Source organism: Orycteropus afer, unplaced genomic scaffold, assembly GCF_000298275.1.
Source record: "Orycteropus afer afer isolate SDZICR_OR568_19922 unplaced genomic scaffold, OryAfe1.0 scaffold00359, whole genome shotgun sequence".
Classification (NCBI taxonomy): domain Eukaryota; kingdom Metazoa; phylum Chordata; class Mammalia; order Tubulidentata; family Orycteropodidae; genus Orycteropus; species Orycteropus afer.
This window is the reverse complement of record NW_006921946.1, coordinates 1851474-1875224: the sequence shown is the minus strand read 5'-3', so window position 1 is coordinate 1875224 and position 23751 is coordinate 1851474. Positions and strand designations below refer to the sequence as shown.

General features: G+C 38.4%; 1 protein-coding gene across 1 annotated transcript in view; it reads left to right on the top strand.

Annotated features, from left to right (window-relative positions):
* CPED1 (cadherin like and PC-esterase domain containing 1) overlaps positions 1 to 23751 on the top strand; it is a 386749-nt gene that overhangs the window by 208091 nt on the left and 154907 nt on the right. The window contains exons 14-15 of the mRNA XM_007952817.1: positions 1619 to 1805; positions 3026 to 3194. Of these exons, the coding sequence (XP_007951008.1) occupies positions 1619 to 1805; positions 3026 to 3194 (356 nt within the window). The remainder of the gene's footprint in view (positions 1 to 1618; positions 1806 to 3025; positions 3195 to 23751) is intronic.

Sequence of the window (23751 nt, the reverse complement as noted above, 5' to 3'; positions counted from 1 at the left end):
GCCTCGGAAACCCAAGGAGGGGTCACTATGAGTTGGGTCCGACTCGATGGCACATAACAACAACAACAACAACATGTTGTTAAATATCACAGGACAATTTATTTAAAGAAAATGCAAGGACACATTTATTTTACTGATCTCTTCCTTATGCTTTGTGGGAATTTTGTTGACTGTTGAACAGAATTTATGAAACAAAATACTTCTTGATATTTCTTTGGAAAATCTTCTTTGGGGTAATTTGTTTATTCCAAGAATTAACACTGAATATAATTTATCAGTGTCGTATAATTCTGTTTTTCTTTTTTCTTACCAAGATACTTTTGGAAAAATTGGGTTACTGTGGTAGTTAAATTTGTATGTCAACTTGGCCGGGCCTGGTTGAGTGGCTGGGCAGCTTGGTGGTAGCTATTCCCCATGATGAGACTGACAATCAACTCCATGGTGGGATCTACCACAAGCAGCTGAGCCTTTGGGATGTAGTCTGCCTCCTGTATATAAGGAGAAACCTTGGGGTAGTTTCTAGCTTATGGCACACTTGGACCCTACATGTAGCCGTGTAGCTGTTCAGCAGCCTACCATGGTCTGCTGACCTTGGGACTTACAATCAACTTGAATTAATGGCCTGCCATGTGCTTTGGTAACATTGGGACTGTGCCATTTTATTTGTTGACCTTGGGCTTGTTAGCCTCAGCAGCCAGTAGCTGCCTAAGTGAAGAGATGCCTCCAGCTTCAGTGGGCCAGGAGCGAGAGGCAGAGCTGAAGCCCAAGATCGAGGGGCTTTCACACAGCCCCTAGAGCCTGCACTTCGAACTCGGACTTAAAACCTCCCAAACTGAATAAACTCCCGTTTGTTAAGGCCATCCCATTTGTGGTATATTCTTGTCAGAGCAGCACTAGGTAATCAGAACAGTTACCAAAGAGACTTTTTTTTTTTCTTTAAATGACTTTAAATCACTAATATTCTAGATTCTATAACAGGATTGAGCAGAGAATAGAATTTCCCTCTTTTCCTTTATTGTACTTTCTCAGGAACCTGAGAAGGAAGGGGTCTCAAGGTTCCCTTATTGACATTTGTATATAATTTGTTTGATATATAAAAAGTGTTTGATATAATGTTAGAATTCACATCCATCACCTATCTTATTGCCCATTACCTGCTATGTCAATCAAATGACACTTTAATCACATTCTATCAGGAACTTTTCCTCATTCCCTGCTGGTCCCCATACTGTCATCATCACAGAGACATCACCCCTGTTTACACAGTTGCTTTATCTATGCAGTAAATGCCATGAAAATATTATCAGTCCAATAGAGAGATGCTCTCCTGTCTTCTACATCTTTTAACTTTCAAGGGCTGAGCAAAAAACATTATCCATATAACACCAACTAACACCAATAGTTGTTATATGAGGGAAATCCTACAAAATCTGACAAATATATAGAAAATCCAGCTGAAGTAACAAACCAATTGTGGCCAAGGTGCTGAGTGAAAAGTCAGCAGTGCTTGCTAAAGTTGGTCAAAGAAAAAAAAAAATCTAATCATATGATTTTCAAATGGTTAACCATTTCACAGTTATATTTTCTTTTTCATTGTTTCTTTCTTTCTTTTTAATAGATAAACACACACTATGTCATATCAAGCAGGTCTTCACACATCCACATTTGGAATTAAATCCTGAATTTAGTCCGAACATCAAAGATTATTACTCTGAAGTCCCATTTGATGTGGTAACAGTGACAATTGGAGCAGAGACTTCGAAGTGTCAGTGCAAGGTGCACCTGTATGAGCAGGTGGGACCAAGGTATGGGGATGCGGATGGGCTGAATTGAACCATCATAATGGGAAGCAGACATATGATGCAGCCTTTGAAAGTGTTCACAAGAGCCGTGACATGAAATCCAGTGGAGAGATTTCCAGGGTGTGAAATCCTTCCCTTTGCAGGTGTTATGTGGCTAACAGAGCCCATCAATTCTCTACTGATCTACTAGCAATTTTTGTAACTAATGTTTATAACAACTTTATAACAAGAGAAGATCTTGTTATACAAAATATTAAAACAAAACAGTTACCATCAAATGGAGAATGCTTTAAGTAAAAATGTTATCCTTGTTTTCAAGGTTTTAGGTTCTTAAAGTGTTAATTCTTCAGAACAGTAACCTTCTTCTATCATGGCCTAACTCCTGAAGTTTTCAGTTATTCGGGGCTTGATTGCTTACCACACATGTTGGCAACAAGTTGTGGACATAGTAACAATGACTTTTCTAGTCTCCCTGGGATTTTTGTCATTGTTGACGAGAGTTAACAATTCTTTTGTCTCTCATTTGAACAGAAGGTAGACCCTTATCACTGGTCATTTACGTGGCAAGGAAGATACTCATATTTCCCTGTTATAGGCAAAGAAACACACTCAGCATCCATGGGAGTCAGAAAAATCTAGTGGAAAGAGATGAAGATTCAAGTCAGACCAACCTGAATCCCAACCCTGTTTCTACCATGACTTTGGGCAATCTGTTTACCAATTCTCTTTATATTTAAAGTAGGGACAATCATAGTTTTCTCATAGTGTATCTGTAGGTGTTGAGTGAGATGATATATAGCCCTGACAGTTAGTTAATAAACGTTACTATCCTTCCTGCAGTTGGGAGTCCCTGAGTGGTACAAAGGTTAAAACACTTGACTGCTAACAGAACGGTTGGGGGCTCAAGTCCATCTGGAGGTACATTGGCAATTTACTTCCAGAAAACAATCCACTGAAAACCCTAAGAAGGACAGTTCTACTGTGACATACAGGGGTCACCATGAATCAGAATTGACACAATGACCACTGGTTTGGTTATGTTTTTATGTATTTCTCCCTTTAATTGATGGGGGACATGATTTGTTCTGTTCCTAATGTGGAATAAGTCTGTTTGGTCTCAATATATACCTCCCCATTCTTTCTTTCTGTCCCTTCCTTTTCCTATCTCCCTTCCCTTCCCTCTTTCTCTCTCCCTCCACCTCCTTCTTCCTCTCTCTCTCCAGCTTTGCCAGCTACCCTCTGGGATTAGGGATGAACACAATCTCAATGCTTGTGGTGGATGAATCTCCAGCCCAGGGGGAAACTGTGATCGTGTACAGACTCACCATCTACAGAGAAGACCGCCCAAGTCTGCCCTTGTTCGAGGACTTCACAGCTTGCGGTTTTGTGCAGGTAATTGAATTTCACAATTTCACTTGGGTTGAATTGGGAATGATCAAGTGAAACAATGCAAATCCAAACTGTGGTCTCATTTCAGACCACTCAGTCTTGGTCATTTATCTAAAGCACCTGTCATGAAGAGGCTTCCTTTTTGATGTCCGGGTACTCCCTGCACTTATATTGTGTTTGGAGCATTTATTGTGGTTAATATTTAAAGAAATGTCTGAGTACTCACAGTTAGTTATAAAATTAGTTTCATATTTCTCCTTTAAAATGTGCTGTTTTTCTTGGATTTGTCTCTGCATCTACTTTTGAAATTTTAAACTAAATTCAGTGGAATTCATTTTAAAGAGTGAGAGGATAATTTATGTAATTATTTTACAGAAGGAACCAGATGAATGAAATGAAATTTGCATGAGATAGATTCATTTTTCATTCACTTCTTATACCTTAATCATTCCTGAAAATTATAGTTTTTCTTCTTAGCAATGCATACCCATTTGTAGCCCTGTTGATCTTATTTAAAAAAAAAAAAAAAAAAAAACCACTTTTATCAAGTTGACTCTGACTTATAGCAACTCCTCCTTGGGTTTCCAAAGTGGAACCTCTACGGAAGTAGATTGCCCAGTCTTCTTTCCGAGGAGTGGCTGGTGGGTTTGAACCACTAGCCTCCTGGTTTGCAGTCAAATGCCTTAGGCAATATTACCAGAGATGTTGTCTTGTTCTCACCCCTGTTGGTGCCTTTTCCAGGAATTCTATATGTAACATTCAACACATCCTCATACAATATATTCTCACTACAGTGAATTCCAGTGAAGTAGTAATGAGTTCTCTATATCTACTCACCTGTTCAGAAAGAGTAATTGCAGACATGTCATGTCAAAAAAGATTTAAATGCTACTGGGGTCTTTGAAGTAGAGAGAGCTATGGAGAGACAGATATGGCAGATGGGCTTCAGTAGGTAACATGGATACCATGTTTGTTGTTGTCATATTGTTATTTTCTTTTTTAATATATTGTATTTTTTGGGGAAATTATGTAGAAAGCACAGAGTTCCCATAAACACCCTTACCCTCCTGCCCACAGTTTTTCCTACTAACATCTTGCATTAGTGTGGTACACTGTTATAATTGATGAGCTAATACTGGTATGGTATCATTAACTAAAGTCCATAATTGAAAGTAGGATTCAGAAGTCATGTTTTTTTTTTTTTTTTTTCTTTTGAAGTTTAATATCCAGATCCGGTAATTTCTACCACCATTCTTTCCACTCCTTTTTTCCTAAGAACTTAATACTATTTTAGAATAGTTCCCATAGCTGAGATTTTTATTTTTAAAGGAAACAGATATATCTAGCTTGTGATGAACTACCACTAAGTCAAAGAGAATTTCACATTGTGTTAAAGATTGATCTAAAGCAAAATATAAACATTCTTCTGAAAGGTACTAATAGGTGTACTAAAATAAATAAATAAATAAAAGTAGACTAGGGCTCCATGGCCAAATAGGTTAATGGAGCAACAGGTAAAATGAACTTAAATAAGTTTCTTTATTTTAGGACTTCTCTGAACATTTAATATATTGGTTTAAATGGTGGCCATTCAAAGGTGAATGTACAGTGTGCAGCACTTCCAAACATAGTTGACCTCCTTTAAGTAGAATACATATCAATATCTCTTCTGTGGAACCCAGCTGAGGAAACACTGAGCTAGAATATAGAAAAGACTTAAAACTATGGTCTTCTCAGTTATCCACTGTTCAATTTGCTATACTTGGGTGCTTTATCTCAGTCTTTTTTCCCTACTGGAAAACAAATAATAGAGTCACACCAAAACTACTTGTGAAGGAGGGATCAAAGTCCTACAGAGAGGTGTGTTTTCATGTGTTCGTATGTGTATGCATGCATACATAATTAATCCCAAACTAAATATTCTCACATTTATTAATATGTGAATATATAATTTTTTGTTGTTGTTTTCTTTATCCTATGAAATATTTTAAGGCATAATGTGTTTAATAACACAATTGTGTTTCAAAAGACACAGCATAAAATGCAATAGTACAGTTGCTTGCTGCTAGCCAAAACCTTGATGGTTTGAACTTACCAGCCATTCTATGGGTATAAAAACACCTGGTGGTCTGCGCTTGTGAAGATTACAGCCTTGGAAACCCTGTGGGATGGCTCTAGTCTATCCTTTAAGGTTGTTATGAGTCAGTTGGAATCAACTTGATGGCATACACAAGCACATGCAATATTTTAGATAGAAATTAACTCAACAGTAAATAATTTCAGAGGAAAAGATGATGAATAATTTTTACAGAATATTTATGGTTAATAATAGTCATAACTTAAAAAGCATTATAGATTTACTTTTAATTTATATTTTAATTTCTAATTGTATGGATGGCTACATTGTTAATTTGGTCAGTAAACTTGTCTTTTATATGGAGTAAACATATAATAAAGTTTTTTAAAAAAGAAGAAAATCCCTATAACATGGCATGAAAAAGCATATTCTTGCTTTCAAGGTGCCACCAGAGAAAACTGTACTGTTGCATTTTATGCTGTGTCTTTTGAAACATAATTGTGTTATCAAAAATTAATAACACAGGTGTATGCTTTGGCTCAACTCTAAACTTAAACATAGTAAACTTAACTATCAAATGACTCATTCATTATTATTCTCGATATGGAAACCATTCATAAGCATTAATAATTTATTATGAATTTTCTTGTTTCAAAGTGTGCATAAAAATATAAAACCCACATGTGAATCTTTGCACTGACATGGATGTCAGGAATATCCATTATTCCTTTCTTAGTCTCATTTGGAGAGACCTCTATACAGCTTATCTAATAATATGCATGCTGAGTATCTTGGGAGGAATTGGTAGCAAGGAGAATGATGACATGAGTAGAGGGGACTTGCAGAGGTGGAATCTGCAGGGTTTGCCCACTTCCTTCTGATGCATTACTTCCTTAACCTTTTAAGTGAAAACCACCCACCTACCACAATGACAGACATTGAAAGGACTGACAACGCCAAGTATTGGTGAGGGTGTGGAGCAAATGAGTCTTTCATACACTGTGGCCACCACCACCACCACTCACTGCCATTGAGTCAGATCTGACTCATAGCGACCCCTCCTCGGGTTTCTGTATCACTACAGAAGTAAATTGCCCAACCTTCCTTGTGAGGAAGTACCGCCAGCCTTTTAGTTACCAGTCAAGTGCCTTAAGCACAATATTCGACACTGCTTGTGGATGTGTCAAATATTTGACCACTTTGGAAAAGGATGGCACTGTCTGCTGAAGCTAAACATGCACATTGTGACCTAGCAATTCTCCTCCCCTGTATATGAACCTGTTGCCAACAAGTCAATTCAGACTCATAGTAAAGCTACAGGACAAAGTAGGTTTGCCCCATGGAGTTTCCAAGGCTGAAATCTTTATGGGCACAGACTGCCACTCTTTTTCCTCTGGAGCAATGCTGTGGCTTGGAACTGCTGATCTTTTGGCTAGCAGCTTAATCATTACCCCACCAGAGCTCCTTCTCCTACATATATACCCACAAGTCATTTATCGTAAGGGTCCCTTGTGATGCAATGAGGAAGCACTCAGCTAGCTGCTAAGCAAAAAGCTGTGGTTCCAACCCACCTGCAGCTCTGGGTGAGAAAAAACCTGGCAACAGCAACAAATGAATCTTGTGCCCTTCAAAACACACATACAAGAAAGCTGCACTCCACTTTTATTCATCATAATTAAAAACTGGAGATAATCCAATAGAAAGGAGATAAACAAATTCAGTGCAATACTATTCAATTACTTAAAATTAAATGAATTACTAATGCATAGAAACATGGATGAATCTCCAAAACATGTTGAGAAAAAGAAGCCAGGCCCAACGTAATACTGTATTTCATTTCTATGAACTTTAAGAGCAGGCAAAACTAACCTATGTGGTTGAAATTAGAATAGGATTACCTCTAAAGTGTGGATACACCTAAACTCTTCTTAGAAAAATGTTCTACATTTTGATCTGTGCAAATGACTCCAGCTATAGAATTTGGAACTGTTGAAATGTAATGAACGGTGTCCTTAAGATTTGTGCAAGTTATTGTATACACAAAATATAATATAAATTATATGTACCGTATATAAATTATACCTTCATAACATAATAAAGAAGCATGAGTGGGAAAATATGCATTGTTATCTTCCAAGGCTTGCCTCCTTTTTGAAACATTACATTGATCAGAAACAAATTATTGCCATGTAATTGCCTTAAAAATAGATAATAGGAGTTTGGTACTATAATAGGAAGAAAATATTAGAGAATTCCTGTGGAGTATGCACCACAGATGATTGCAGAAAGGTATTTCAGTCATTTGTGGGAATCCTCTCCTGAAGGTTTATGCCTGGTCCCACAACAGCACTCTGTTCTTCAACATGGACCAGCGTCTGATGAGCACTGGTACTTCTGAGCCTTACTTTAGAAACTGCTAGATGAGTGAAGAGGTAAATGTGGCATGCATACTGTGGGATGCTGGGATGCTGTAGACACTTAAGGAGGCACCAGTGGCCTCATGAATTGAGAGAAGTCAATAGCAGAGGTAGGATTTTCTCACCATAGATTCCTGTCACGATCTAATGGAGGGACCTGCCCCTTAGTTCTCTTGAATGTTTAATCTCATTAGGGTCTTTAGTTTTCACTGAAACCTGATACTACATGAAGGTTACAATAAAAAAAAATTTAAAAAGAAGAAGAAGAAGAAAATTTCTAATCTCCTATCAATTTTTAAAAATTTGAAAATTTCCAGATGAAGTGAAAGATTAAACAGTTACGTAGTATGAGATTTACAGCCTCTTAGTCATTTATAATTGTTCTTTTTCTTTGCTGTCAATAACCATAGTGCCTTCATTATAGTTTTAGGATTGAGCGCCAGAGCCAAACGTTTGCAGATTAAATGAAAGCCAGTTTTATTTTGCATCTCCGAAGCCTATACACATACACCTAAAAGAAAATAATGATTTGTATCTTTTATTTAATAGTTAAAAGGGGAAATTGCAATTTCTCTGACATTTCAAGTGAGATTCTGGTCTAGGTGTCTTCTTTATTAAATTTTAAATAAACATACAAGACAATCCACCTTTAAATAACTTCCCCTACTAGCTCATCCTTGGTCATCAACTATTCATGACACCAAAAGACAGATGGAAACGGAAGGAAATACAAAGTATTCCAGCCAATTAAAAAATCAACTACTATGATATTTGCTGTAAAACAAAATAACTTACTTAATTTGATAATAGAAGTTTTATATGATCAGTACTTATTGTAAGTATATCCTTAGCTATAATTAACTATTTAAGTTTATTTAATGCCTGTTTATCATTATATTGACAATTGAAATTTGTATACGGTTGTTACACAAGCAACTCTGAGTTTATTACTAGCGAGTGGGAAAGGGCTAATTTATGTATCTGATAACAACTAAATCTGGACTAGAGTTTCACAACCTGGCAACTATTGACATGTGGGGCTGGATCATTCTACGTAAGGGCTGCCCCAGGATGTTTAACAGCGCCCCTGGGCTCCGCCCTCGAGATGCCAGTGGCACTCTCCCCAAAATTCTAACAACCCACCATGTCTCCATACGTTACTAAATATTGCTGGAAGGGCAAAACCAACCGGGGTTGAGAGCTAGTGTTTAACACGTTCAAGAACTCCTGCTTTTCTACTTTCCTACTTTCACCTAACTGGAAAACAAACCACAGCCATAGCATGGATTCCCACTCATAGCAACCCCCTTGAGTTTCTGTGGCAGTAAATCTTTATGAAAGGAGATTGGGAATTTACCAGAAGTGTGAATACCTTGGAGGCACTCCCTCCACGCTGTATGTTAAAGAACTATTCTTATCTGTTTTCTTCCTTGTGTTTTCAATCATTTCTGTACTCAGTGATACTACTTTGACAGCTCTTTATTCTACTCATTAATTTTCCATCTTTTCTGTCTAATGCATCCACTTACAGAAACAACATGATTCTTCATGAAACATAAAAAGTCATATAACATACCTAGACTGTTATTTCATTTTAATATGCCCATAAATAATATTATGTTTTACTGTTAGGAAGAAAGATTTAGATAGTAAGAAACTGCTATTATGACTGGGATATACCATGTTTAAAAATTAATAAAATATATTTATGTTCTAAGGAAATTAAAATACATATGGGGAAATATTTACTTTAATACTCCTTTCAAAAAAAAATCTGATATGGACAACAATATAACATCCATGGAAGTTGATGTGTATAGATGATCTATTGTCTCATATACGTTTTGTCCCCAAAGTGTTGTGCCAAAATAAAGTTATGAGTTAATTCTGCAGAAAGAGCAGATAGCAGGATACTCAGGGACTAAGTCTCATGGATCTGTTTGCTTAGAAACAGTTTTCATTTTAAAACGGATTGCAATTCATAAAAGTACAAAACCAAGGAAAGACAGAACTGTATTTTTAACAAAAGGTTTGTCTGGCATTTTAGGACTATATTTAAAGCCAGTATTCACTGCTTGATTTTAGAAAATTGAATAGTGGTCTAGACACTGAATTATTTGATGGCATATGAATGACTCCAGCTGTAGCATTTGGAAATGCTGAGCAATCCTCTCACTTATTTTGACGCCCTGTCAACACCGCAGAGTGATGATGTTGTTGGTAGCGGTTGCTGAGTCAGCTCTCATTGAGTATCACAGGGCAGGACTGCTCCATAGCATTTTCTTGGCTGTCATTTTATGGAAACGATTTTCCATGCCTTTATTCCACGAATTACTAGAGAGGTTTGAAACACCAATCTTTAGGTTAGCAACGAATTACTAACTATTTGTACTACCCAGTCCCAACTCAAGTGATATTGTTGTTGTTATGTGCCGTCGAGTCTCATAGTGACCCCTCCTTGGGTTTCTGAGGCAGTACCACCACAGAAGTAGATTGTCCCATCTTCCTTCTGAGGAGTGACTGGTGAGTTTGTACCTCTAGCCTTCTGGTTAGCAGTCAAGTGCCTTAGATACTATGCTACCAGAGCTCCAACTCAAGTGATAGGTACCTAATATTTAGCAAGTATTCATAATAAAATATCAAAAGAACATTTATCAGTAGGCAGGGTTAATATAACCTTTGTTCATTTCCAAAGTTAGAATATCTTTTAAACACTCATGTTAGTGGTTTTTAGTGACCTTCCTTGTCTCCATATACTAGAGGAATATGACTTAATTTTTCAACAATACAATCTGTGTTATGATGAAATAGTCCCAACCAGCAATTGTTTATACTTGGTTCTAAGAAGTATACTGTATGTTGTACAGGATACAACACTAATAGCAGTAGAGGTAGTATTCGTACTGTTGAAACATTCATAAACCTTTCATTCTGAGCCAGATCATGTGCTCAACATTTTATCCTTCTGTCTCATCCAATATTTACCACAACTTTGAATATGTGACCTTTCTATCCTCTTTTTTTTTGGGGGGGGTGGCGAATAGGAATAATAGAAAGGTTAGAAAACTTCTGTAACGTTACACATACAATCGGTGGCAAAGGTGGGGTGTGAGTACAGGTGTTGCTGACTCCAAATCTATCCACTTACTTGTCACTCTGGACAGTGGAAGCTAAAACCCTCATAGTGCTTACAGCCTAACTAACCTATTTTGGTAACTCTCATTCAGCCAGAATCCAACATGCTAAAGTTTAATTAACAAGAATGTGTTTCCATGGTCATGTACAATGATACCAAAACCAAAACCAAACTCACTGTCATTGAGTCAATTCCGACTCAGAGCAACCCCCTTTGGGTTTCTGAGGCAGAAGTAAATTGCTCAGTCTTCCTTCTGAGGAGTGGCTGGTGGGTTTGAACCATCAATCTTCTGGGTTGCAGTCAAATGTCTTAGGCTTTATGCCACCAGAGCTCCTTGACAATGATAAGGAATGTAATAATGTTCTAGAATCATTGCAAAATTCTGAGGTGTTCATAATCTTTAATTCTGTTGGTGGAGATATATATCAGAACCTTCTCTAAATAGTATATCTGTTAGAAAGTTTTAGAGCTATCTAATATTATATAAGATACTATATATTTTCATGTCTGTCTATGCTTATTGACCCAATACTTAAATCAGGCTTAGCTATTTTACATATTAAAATTTTACTTTGCTAGTGGCGTAGTGCCTAAGGCATTTGACTGCTAACCAGAAGGCTGATGGTTCAAACCCACCAGCCACTCCTTGGAAGGAAGATTGGATAATCTGCTTCCATAGAGATACCACCTCAGAAAACCAAGGAGGAGTTGCTATAAGTCATGACCGACTCACCAGCAGTGAGTTAGATTTTTTTTTTTTTGGAGAATACTTACATTGCCACTTATTGTTATAATTTTTTTTCCACTGCACAAGCTATTTTTAATGTTATGCTCGATTACATATTGGAGCAATTTCCAATTAATCATTTTTACTATTTAACACAACTGATTACCATAATTTTATTCGAAGTGTCCACAATACTTTTTTTTTCAAAATGGAAACAAAAATTCATCTATGTACCTAATACGATAGTGAGAACAATGTATTGTGTAGTTGATAATTTGGTAATACTTCAATGATACATTCAACAGTGTGGAAGGACCTTGCCCTATACTCATTTAAGCATAGAAAGTAATGTAGTTGATTTTTATTAGCTACCTCACCCTCTTCCAAGTGGAAACTAAGCCTTTGACAGCTAAGTAACATGTCTTATATTGTGGGTGACATTTTTCAAAGGCATCATAAACAGGTTTCTTTCTTTTTTTTTTTTTTTTATTAGAATTTGGGTGAAGATTTACAGAGTAAATTCACTTTTCATACAGCAGTTCACATATACTTTGTCTCATAGAATTGACCAAAATTTACAATGCAGCAGCTCCCCTCCCACTTCCTCCCCATAGTTACCTCCTCCCAGTGTCCATCCCTTCATACTCTTCTGCACCCTGAGCTATCTCCCTGTGCATAAGCAGCCCTTCCTTCTCCCATGATTGTTCTCTCCAGGGCCTGTGTCTACTTGAGGTAAATGTTTAACTCACATGCCTGTACTTTGTTTGGCTGGAAACCACAGTTGTGGGTTCAATTCCAGACCTGAAGGGCATCTAGGGGCCATAGTCTCAGTGGTTACACCAGGCTCTATTGGACCAGCAAACCTGGTCCCCACCTTCTTCTTTTTTTTTTGCCTCCAATTGTTTTTGAGTTTTGTACCACATTGTTCTCCCTCTTTATGCAGGATCTCCTACATCCCTTCCAAGTGGATGGTAGTGGTAGCTGGGCACCATCTAGTTCTTCTGGTCTCATAGTTGTATAGGTTGCAGATCGGATGGTGTACCAGTCGCTAGGACTGATTGTTTCCATTAATTTTGGTTTTCTTCTTTCTTCTTGACGAGGAGAGACCCGTTGTTGCATCTAGAGGCAACTACTCGGTCCCTCTGGGTAGCTGGCTGTGACCAAGTAATGACCATAACCTTGCCCCTTGTCAGCTCTACTATACACCTGGGAATTCTGATCATTCACATGAACTTATAGGCCCATTGTCTGCCAACCCTATATATGATCTTGGATACACTCTCCATTTAGACATACCTAATTGTTTAGCTTGTTCACCTATCTATCCGTCCCTATACCCATGTTTGCTTTCACTGACAACTCAGTACTGTATATGCAAAGGGGTTCATATTTGTTGTCTGTACTGCCCATGTAACTCTCTATGTATTTCTCATCCTCAATGCTGCCATATTGGTCACTCACATTCATAAACAGGTTTCTTATGTGTAAATTTTCCCCCTTGTGGGTTTATTATGAGAACTCTTCCTCTGTTGTGTTAAATTAAGTAGATACATGAATGCGGTGATTGAATACTACATTTAAGTTTAAAACATTTAGAAGAGGACGTTGTAAAAGTCACATTTTGCTCTTGCCCAGAAAGGAGGATGAGAGTCAAGTGTCTGTGGAAATAATTTTATCAGAAAAAATTTTGTGTCTTAACAAAGTACCACAGGCCTTTTCTAACCTGTTGGTTAAAAGGCATGGACTCCAAATCCCACACCTTAAGTGCTGTCAGGGAAACCTTGGTGGAGGTCCAGCTGGGCTTCCAGTTGCTATATTGGGCTTCTAATTGCATGCCTCTAGTGCAAGGTATTTAAACTTCCTAAGCCTCAGTTTCCTCATCTTTAAGTGTAGAAGTAGTGATATTATCCACCTTATAGAACGGTTCTGAGGATTAAATTTGATCATAAAAATAAAATTTTAGCAGAAGCCTGAGGCAGGATTAAGTGTTCGGTCCACACTGAATTAGCATCATCATCACCACTCCACCCTCAAATCTGCCCTTGTCCAGATACACCAGTATGGTTCACCGGGTGGTGTGTAAACAAGGGGAAGGGGCAAAGGACACAGAACCGCAAAATAGGTGGGTTGGTAACACTGAGGGTGCTGCAAGTACAAAGGAACAGGGACAAAACGAACTGGTCAGGAGTTCAGAAGAAAGGCCAGTGTGTGACAGCTGTTCTCAGAGTTACATTGATGCTCATGGATGCAGGCATTTTCGCCTTTGTGAGCCTCTTCTCCCTAAAGATAAAAATACTTAAATTTGACCACTGCATTGATATAAAGATGACTAGCCACTCCTCGGAAGGAAGGTTGGGCAATCCTACTTCTGTAGTGATAATGCCTTGGAAACCCAAGGAGGGGTCGCTATGAGTCGGGGCCGACTTGACGGCAAACAACAACAACAACAACAATATTAATATACATGTAAATAATGTGGAAGTTGACCCTACTCCTCTTTTCACTCTGAAAGACCTATAGCAACAACATCCATTCGTTATCAATGACAAGTCAAGTCTGTGAAGTGCCCTTGACTTAAACATTTAACCTTTTGCAAGTGTTCCCAGTCCGGCGTTTATGGGCTGAATGGTCCTTGACCAGCTTTCTTCAAGAGCCTGTGTAGCACCTGGAGGAGTGAAATTTTATCTCCATGCACATACCTAGACATTCTAATGCACAGGCCTTCTCAGTGGCCAATAAGTGTTTACATACATCGAAGCCTTGGGAATTTTTGTTTAGCATTCACTTCCTTAAAAACTCAAGCAAAGATAAGAAGGTTGTTTTCTTTGATTCATGATCTATTGTAGCACTTAGGTAAATTATCCTGCTGTGTTGGTGAAAAAAAATATATGTTAACCACTCACCTCATGAGTTAATGTACCTTATGGTTAGATAAATTACCAGTTAAATTTTAAAAAAAAATTGCTTAGCCCATCTGTTCTCCATATTTATCCAAGTCACAACTCCTTCTACTAAAAGACTTTTACTGTCATTAGCACAGCAGAACTAGGGCAATGTGAAAGAGAATCGGGGCTTCCTGGCTTCGGACAGCATCCAGGGGAGCTTCTCTGCTACAGCCTTCGGCTCACTACCCTCATTTTTGTTTAAGTTTGTGTTTTGGCATTCTAAGCATTAGTCTTCTGATTTCTGAGCTGTTTAGTAAAATACAAAGGAACACTGAGAGGCTCTTTAATAAAACATTCTGTTAGAATAAACACACTTCAATGTTGAAACTTTGAAGGAGCTTGTGGTAAAATGAAACAGGCAAGATACCTTCAATTCCTAATACCCACTTCTTTTGCACTCTTCCTTCTTCAAAGGGCCCCTCAAACCAAACTCAAACTCACTGCCATCGAGTCGATTCCAACTGATAGCCACTCCCTTTGGGTTTCTGAGGTGGTAAATCTTTGCGGAGATAGATTGCCCAGTATTCTTTCTGCAGAGTGACTGGTGAGTTTGAACCACCAACCTTCTGGTTAGCAGTCAAATGCCTTAGGCACTACACCACCTGAGCTCCTTAAAGGGCCCCTACATTTGGCTTTTTTCCTCCCCCTATACTTTCTTGCCCATCTCTCAAGATCAAACTAAGTCAAGCCAAGGTTATATATCAGGATGGTGGGGATGGTGGTAAGATAAGGGAGACATTTAGGGAACCAGGCTAGGCTTCTTTCTTTATAAGTCCTCCTCCTACCATCAACCCAAGTCTAGAGTAAAATCAGTTGTTGTTGACTCAATTCCAATTCATGGTGACCCAATGTGTATCACAGTAGACCTGTGATCCATAGAGTTTTCAATGGCTGATTTTTCAGAAGTTGCCAGACCTTTCTTCTGAGACACTTACACTCACTGCTGTCCAGTCAGATCCGAATCATAGCGACCCCTCCCTGGGTTTCTGAGGCAGTATCACTATGAAAGTAGATTGCCCAACCTTCCTTCCAAGGAGCGACTGGTGGGTTTGAACCGTCAGCCTTCTGGTTAGCAGTCAAGTTCCCTAGACACTACGCCACCATAGCACCTATAGTTGGAGTCAATCCTCCAGCCTTTCAGTTAGCAGCCAAGCATGAAAACTGTTTGCACCACCCAGGGAATAGTCTAGAACAGGACTTTTTTTTTTTAAGACATTTTTGGCGTCATCAAATAACAGAATTTAGCTTCTGTTAAGAACAAATTAAAACAATTGGTTTTTAACTTTTTGGAGGAAACAATGTACCCCTTTGAATATTTGTTGGAAGTTTTGATCTCGTGTCTCAAGAAGTAATGCACATATACAGTCAATGCTGGATACTGTTTCAGACATGTGAGAAACCCAGCTTTAGCAGTCCTAACCTGTAAGTCACAGTCTAAGGCACAACACCACCAGCAGTGACGGGCAGAGTTTCATTGCTCGTATAACTATATTGTAGCTGCTTTCCCATTGATTCCAACTCATGGCAACCCTATGTGCAGAACTGCTCCATAGGGTTTTCAAGGAAGCAGATCACCAAGCTTGTCTTCCCAGGTGCCTCTGGGTGGGTGGGAACCACCAACCTTTCGGCTAACAGTTAGGAGGGAACTGCACTCCCCAGGGGATCTGGCATAAATATGTTGTTGTTGTTGTCATTGTTGGGTGCCATTGAGTCGAATCAGACTTATAATGACCACACAGGACAGAGTAGAACTGACCCATAAAGTTTCCAAGGCTGTAATATTTACAGAAGCATATAACCATATCTCTCTCTTGCAGAGCAGCTGGTGAGTTCAAACCACTGACCTTTCAGCTAGCAGCCAAGCTCTTAATCACTGCACCATCAGGGCTCTCTATGAGTCAGAATTGACTCATTGGTAATAGGTTGGGTGTTTTGTTTTTAATCTTTATGGAGGAGATCACTAAGTCTTTTCTTCCACAGAGTGGATATTGGGTTCAAATTGCTAACCTTTCACTTAGCAGTTAATACCTAATCATTGTGCACCATGGCTCTTAACATAAATATAAATGATTGCAATTCAATTTACTGAGCATATACTTTGTCCCAGCAATTGTACCAGGTGTCCACATATATTATTTATTTCATTCATAGTTTTAATGATGAAGAAATTAGTATCTAAGTAACATTTGGAAATTATGTGTAGACTTTCAATGATCTCAGTCAGACCACATGCCTCGCAATCCCTTAGAAATACTCAACTGTTTGAAACTACCAGCCATCTCCTTCTCCTCTCAGACTCAGAGGTAGTTATGAGTTATAGGTGATGGTGGTCCTGAAAGCACAGGGGAATTGAACAAGGTCTCATGCGGCCTATTTATGTTGTCCTCATTAGTCAAAGCCATTGATGTGTCTTCTTTCAGCAGGCCCTAACAAATTGTTTTTTGTTTAAAGGAAGGTTGGCCCAATGTGTCAATTAGGTAATGCTGAGAAAATTTCCACATGCATTTGACAAACTGTAATGTTTCCTTCACCAGGCATGTGTTGTAGGAACAGGAATGGCTGGTGGTATACTCCTTGCAGATGGCCTCACCAATTGCAGAACTACAAGCTGGTTTGACAGATGTTCCCTGAAGGCAGAATTAGGACACTTTACTGCCTGACATATTTAACTTCTTTTGAAAATGTTGCTAATTTGTCGTCCAGTCCCCCCTCACCCCCCTGCATTTCACCCACACCCTTTTTTTTAGGCTGGACTGATGAGTTTAAAACTTTGAGCATGACCTCACTCTTCAAAGCAGAAGAGGCCTCTCCACCCCAGTGGCCCTCAGCTCTCCAGGATCTCATTCCTTAACAATGCATTGCAGACTTTCACCGACTTTTCTGGGTCTTTACCTCCTCCACATTCTCCCCAGCCCCCTGTATGCTTCAGGATGATCTTTGCAGGCCTAATGATTGGGAAAATAAATATTGCAAGTGGGATTCTTGACCAGACAGGTTATTTTAAAATTAAATCCCTGATAACGTTAAGAGATTTAGGTTTCAAAGGTTTAGGAAATAGCAGGAAGGGAGAAATGTTCTTTAAGTGGAATAAGAATTTCTCTTAAGTACTTGGATTAAATTGCTATTTGTGTTGCCTAGCTTCGAGTTGCAGCTCACCAGTTACTTCTTGGAGACTTCAGGCTAATTTCATTTTTGATCTGTCATAGAGGAATAATAACACCACTCAAAGAACCTTGGTGGTGCAATGGTTAAAGACTGGGCTGCTAACTGAAAGGTTTCTGCTCCCATCAGGATCACAGCCCAGGAAACCCTATGGTGCAGTTATAGTGCACACTATAGGGTTGGTTTGACTTGGAATCTGCTCAAAAGCACTGGAGAATGGTTTTAAGTAAACACTGAGTTAATATTATAAAGAGGTTTGGGCACAGAAAAGAGCTCAATACACAGGTCTGCAAAACATGAATGAATGAATAGAATATGTATATATGTAGTTTAAGTTGGTATAAGCAGAAATTTTAAAACCTAGCCTTTTTTTCCTATTGAGTTTAGTAAACAACTTAGCAAATTTTCAAAACACTTATTTTTATGTTTAATCTGATGTAAAAATGTGAAGGTCTTTGCAGAATAATTCCTCTGGGCTAAATTATATAATAGATTTTGTAGTGAATGTGATGAAACAAAAGTTCCACAATCAAATGTGAAATTTGCCCTGAATAAATGTTTCAGTTTTGCCCGTTGCATGGTTAATTCTGTATGTCATCTAATTAGCAACCTCAGCTGAAAGACAGACAAAGCAAGAGCTGATCTGTTTAACAAAAAGAGGACAGGTGTTTCTCTGCCAAAGACAGCAACATTCTTCACAGATACTATCTGCTGGGTTCCATTAAGTGCCCAAAGATCAATGATCCCTGAGCCATCTTTATAAATGAGCAAAGAAAGACAAAGTGGGCTCTGTGCATCCTCGGGCACAACGTATAACCGGAGTGTAATTAAATTTAATTTTTTAGTTTGTATAATTTAGTATAGGAACCCTGGTGGCACAAAGGTTAAAATGCTTAGCTGCTAACTGAAAGGTTGATGGTTCAAACCACCCAGTGGCTCTTCAGGAGAAAGAACTGGTCATCTGCTTCCATAAAACCAAGAAAACCCTATGGGGCAGTTCTGTTCTGTTCCATGGGACTGCCATGAGTCTGAGTCAACTGGACATCACCCAACAACAAGAAAATAATTCAGAATATATGAAAAACATAATCATTTATGTTAGTGTTATTGTAATGTGCCGTCGAGTCCGACCCGACTCATAGCGACCCCTCCTTGGGTTTCCGAGGCAGTATCACTACGGAAGTAGATTGCCCCATCTTCCTTCCAAGGAGTGGCTGGTGGGTGTGAACTGCCAGCCTTCTGGTTAGCAGTCAAGTGCCTTAGGCACTATGCTACCAGAGCTCCCTAATCATTTATATATACTAAAAATTAAATTATACATACAAAGATATTAAAGTAGGAATCCTAGTGGCTTGACAGTTAAGCACTAGGGTGCTAACCAAAAGGATGGCAGTTTGAACCTACCCAGTGGCTTTGGTGGCAGAAAAACCTGGTGATGCCTTCAGAAAGATAACAGCCTAGGAAACCCTATGACGCAGTTCTACTCTGTTATATGAGGTTTCTAGAAGTCCAGAATGGACTTCATGGCACTTAACATCAACAGCATAATCTCTAAAAGAGCACTATCATTTTGAAAGTTGTTACTCTGAGATGCCATAAACTTCTTCATACCTAAAAATAAGCTAAGTGAGAAAACAAATCTCATTCTATACCTTCACGTCATAATTTTAGCCAAAACTGCTAAGCAACCCCCACATTTTTAAAATTAGATTTTGTTCCAAATGACTTTTGGATAGTTCTCCAATGTTAAAACATCTTCACCGATTATAGATTTGTCACTGTTTAGAATATTTAAAACACATAATGCATAACATTGATTCAGCACTATGTGCCAGGTCCTATTCTAATGGCTTTATATTTATTTCCTCCGTTAATTCTCAAAAAAAAAAAAAAAAAAAAAAATCTATGATGTAAGTACTTTGATTATCACGATATCAGAGATGCAGAAATGGTGACACAGAGAATTTAGCCCAGGTGACATGGTTTTTAAGTGTTGTTAGGATTGAGTTGGTTTTGTCATTGAGTTGATTCTGACCCACTGTGACCTCACGTGACACAGTAGAACTTCTCCGTGGAGTTTTCTGGGTCACAATCTTCATGGAAACAGATCCCTGGGTCATTCTGCCGTGGAGCCTCAGGTTGCTTGAACCATCAACCTTGTGGTTGGGAGCCAAGCACTTAACCATTGTACCACCAGGACTCCTTAGTTTGTATGTAGCAGAGCCCATTACTGAACTCAGGCAGCTTGTTTCCAACATCCTTACTCTTAGCTACATACTTGAAGGCATCTCCAAAACTAAATTGCTGACATAAATAAGTGCTTTCTGCAAGGCTTCAACCCCCAAAATTGATTTGTAGGTCTCCTGTTTGCAACTTGTTGTAGTTTTTTTTTTGTTGTTGTTTTATTTTTCCTCTATAAAAGAAATTTTATAATTGAGGTGAAATTACCAGGACCTTTTAAAAATCTATTTAGTGTATGATGTCATTATAATCATAGGAAAGTTATAAGGATGGGGGCAGGTATGCCAGATAGCCCTGAAACAATTATTTCTGGAAAAGCTCTTGAGTGGCCAAAGCTGTTATTGAAGAAAATGCCAATTAGAGGAAGATGTCAGTAGCTGAGTGTGTCTCTAGCTGTAGTTGGAATGATCAGCATCTTTGTGGGCAGCAGTTGTATTCATGTTTAGGACTTTTGTGAATCTAGTACTTAAAGATCACCCTAAACTTTAGAGTTGGAGGAATCTTGGGTGCCTAAACCAAGAATAAATAATGCACATGAATAAGTAAACAGAAGTCCAACCTCAATAAGTTACTAAAGGTTACTGTCACTCAGTGGTAGAATGACATGAAACCCATGGACCAGCTACTAAACCTCGTAGGGGTTTGTAGTTGTGCCTTAAGCAGAGGGCTATTGGAATTCAGAGCTAGACGTGTGTCTAGAATTTGTTGAGATGGTTCTGTCTCCATAAGGAAGTCACTAAGAATGAATTTCTGTTTCTAAATTTACAAATTAATAGTGGATCACAAATTTGATGTATATGCTTGAGGTTATCAAAAATTTCACTTTACTTGAATTCATAATCAACTCTCATGGAAGCAGCAGTTAAGAAATCAGAGGACATTTTACATTAGGCAAATATCCTGCACAAGACCTCTTTAAAAAGTGTTAAAGCAAGCACAGCAAATATTACGAGAATGGCACGGGACAAGGCAGTGTTTCATTCTGTTGTACGTAAGGTGGCTATGCTTTGGAGCCCACGCAACAGCACCTAACAGTAACATTCCACACCCTAGAGCTCTGGAGATGGAATGGTTGAGAGCTCAGCTACTAACTGAAAAGTGGGTGGTTTGAACCCACCCAGCGACTCTGTAGGAGAAAGAGGTAGCAATCTGCTCCCATAAATATAACAGCCTGGAAGACCTTATGGGAATAGTTCTACTCTGTCACTTGGAGTCACTATGAGTGGAAATCAACATTCACTCACTGCCCTCAAGTCAGATCCAACTCATACTGACCTCTCCTTGGTAGATTGCCCAACCTTCTTTCTGAAGAGTGGCTAGTGGTTTTAAACTGCCAGCCTTCTGGTTAGCAGTCAAATGCCTTAGGCACTATGCCACCAGAGCTCCTTATTATAGTTACAGGTAGTTATAAATTATTGTTTTGAGAAATCCTCCTTGAATGATATCTGCTTTGGTGATCTGCTCATCTTCATTAGGTAATCAACAGATAAGTAATCATTAGGTCACATCATCAACATGTAAGAAATGATTAGTGCATCAAGTCTGCTGCAGTCCGTGGGCTTACAGATTGTTAGGAACTAAGTGAATACATTTGTATGTGTCAATACTGGCACAGAGTTTAAAAAAATAACAATAATGATTCACGTAACACCCCCGAAATAGCCTGCAATGCCTGGCCTCTTTGGCATCCTCTTTCTCGTGTTATGTCCATCTGTGATCACAATAACCCCTCTGCTTGGCACGCAGCCCTCCTGCCAACTGGCCACATGCCTTGAAGAACAGCCTCTCACTCCTCTCAGAACCAGAGCGCAAATGTTAGATGAATTTCCTTTGAACCTTACTTTCCCCTTGGCTCTTAACATAACCTAGCTTCTTAGAAGAAACATTTCAGGTTCTGGGACACAGAATCCCTTATTAATCATCTTTTTTTTTTTCAGGGTAAGTAAATATGATTTTTACTTTTCTCCAGGGTATTTGATACATTTTATCTTGATTAGAAAAGCTGTCCCATTTCTTAAAAATTAAATTAGAATCTCAAAAATTTAATATGTGTACCATTATCTATATCTAGCCTTTAAGTGGAGTACTAAGGTTTTTTTAAAAAATAACAATAATAGTTATATCAATAAAGTCATTTTCAATTTTTCAGTCCTTCCAAAAACCTATTTCTTTAGACACCTTTATGTGTAACTGGCCAGATAACGGCCAGTCCATATTTTAAAGGCTCAGTTTCATAAAATAATAAGTGCTTCATGTCAAGAGGAAGCATTGTGGAATGTTATGTACTTTTTAACACCATTATCCAGTTAGACCACTTTTAACCATAATGATAATAATTTCCAGCTGTTCCAAATCCTACAAGTAAAGTATCAACTCCCCCCAAATATATTTTGTTACTGAAACATATGTAAACAATTATGAATATTGAAACCAGACTGGCATTGGTTTTCAGATGCTCTCCAAAAGCATATATATATATATATATAAATTAATGCCTCTAATAAGTATGTTGATAGATAAATCCAACATCAAAAGTTGTCTGGTTGACTCTCAGAATTAAGATTCCACTTTTTACCGGGTATAATAAAAATGGTACACATTTACAATTTCACATTCAAATTCGGAAATATTTCTATGAGCGTTATCCTTCTGATTTATTGAACTCAAATTTCTCAAAACTGCCTGAGGATCTGCGGGTGGAGGGTGCGTGGTAGCTTTTTGTTGTGATCTCTGGGGATGAAAAAGGGCCTTTGTCTTGGCCAAAAAGCTTTTTGTTTGCTTCCTTTTTTTTTTTTCTTTGTCCCAGAAAACATAACAATAGTACATGGATTCATTGTAACAAAAAATAAGAATTTATTCTCATTTGCCCACGGTGAATTTAAGGGAATAGACCTACTTGAATCTTAAATGTTTAAGTATCTTTAAATGTGTCTACTTCTTATTTTTAGTAGAGGATGCATCTAAATTTTGTTTTAAACACAGTAGATTTCCCTACCCATTAGCACAATAGCATCTGAAATGCTGAAATAATTTTGGGTCTTTATTATAACATTATAATTGATTCAGAATCTGTTCCTGGAGCTTATTCTCTGTCTCTCTGCTTCTCTCTCTCTTTCACTTACACATACACACACATGCATGTACACACACAGCACATATAGTAATTTTTTCCAGGGCAAGGTCTACGTCCTTGGTAACTCCCACTTAGCATAATGTCTGGGAAGAGTTCTTAATAAATGTGTTTGTAAAATTAAGTGATACTGCTCAAGCCAAATAAAAATTGAATATGCATTCTGTTTTTTTTCTCAGTTAGTATATGAGTAAGATATAGTTTCAAAAATGTCAAAATGCATCAGCACATTTATAGCACAATAGCATTGGGATCATTTTTGTCCCTGAAGATTACTAAAGGATGCAGGGACTATGGAAGCAAAGTTTCTAACGTCTCCAGGTTTCAGTACAAAGAAGACCTCCTTCTTAGCCTCAGATATTTATGTACTCAGCAGCAAAAGAGAGATGAGGGACTGAGAGAGAAAGAGAAGAGGAGACCTTTGGGGACTACATTGTCATGAAGAGAGGCAGCCTTCTCCATTTGGCTGCTAGGGGAAGAGGACAAAGAGGAGCAACAAGTGCATATTGACCTGGTTGGATGTCTGCTTAGTTACAAGGCTCACAGAATGGCCTTATCCTACTAGTAAGGGAGAAAGAACTTGCTGAAATACTGCAGCTGTGATGCTCACCAGCCTAAGAAGGAGGGAGGGCAATCTCTTGAGTTCTCAGACCCAGAGATATATCCCACCCATGTCATGCACCCCAGAGTTGAGGCTGTAGAAAGTAGAAGAAACGAGGTTCTGT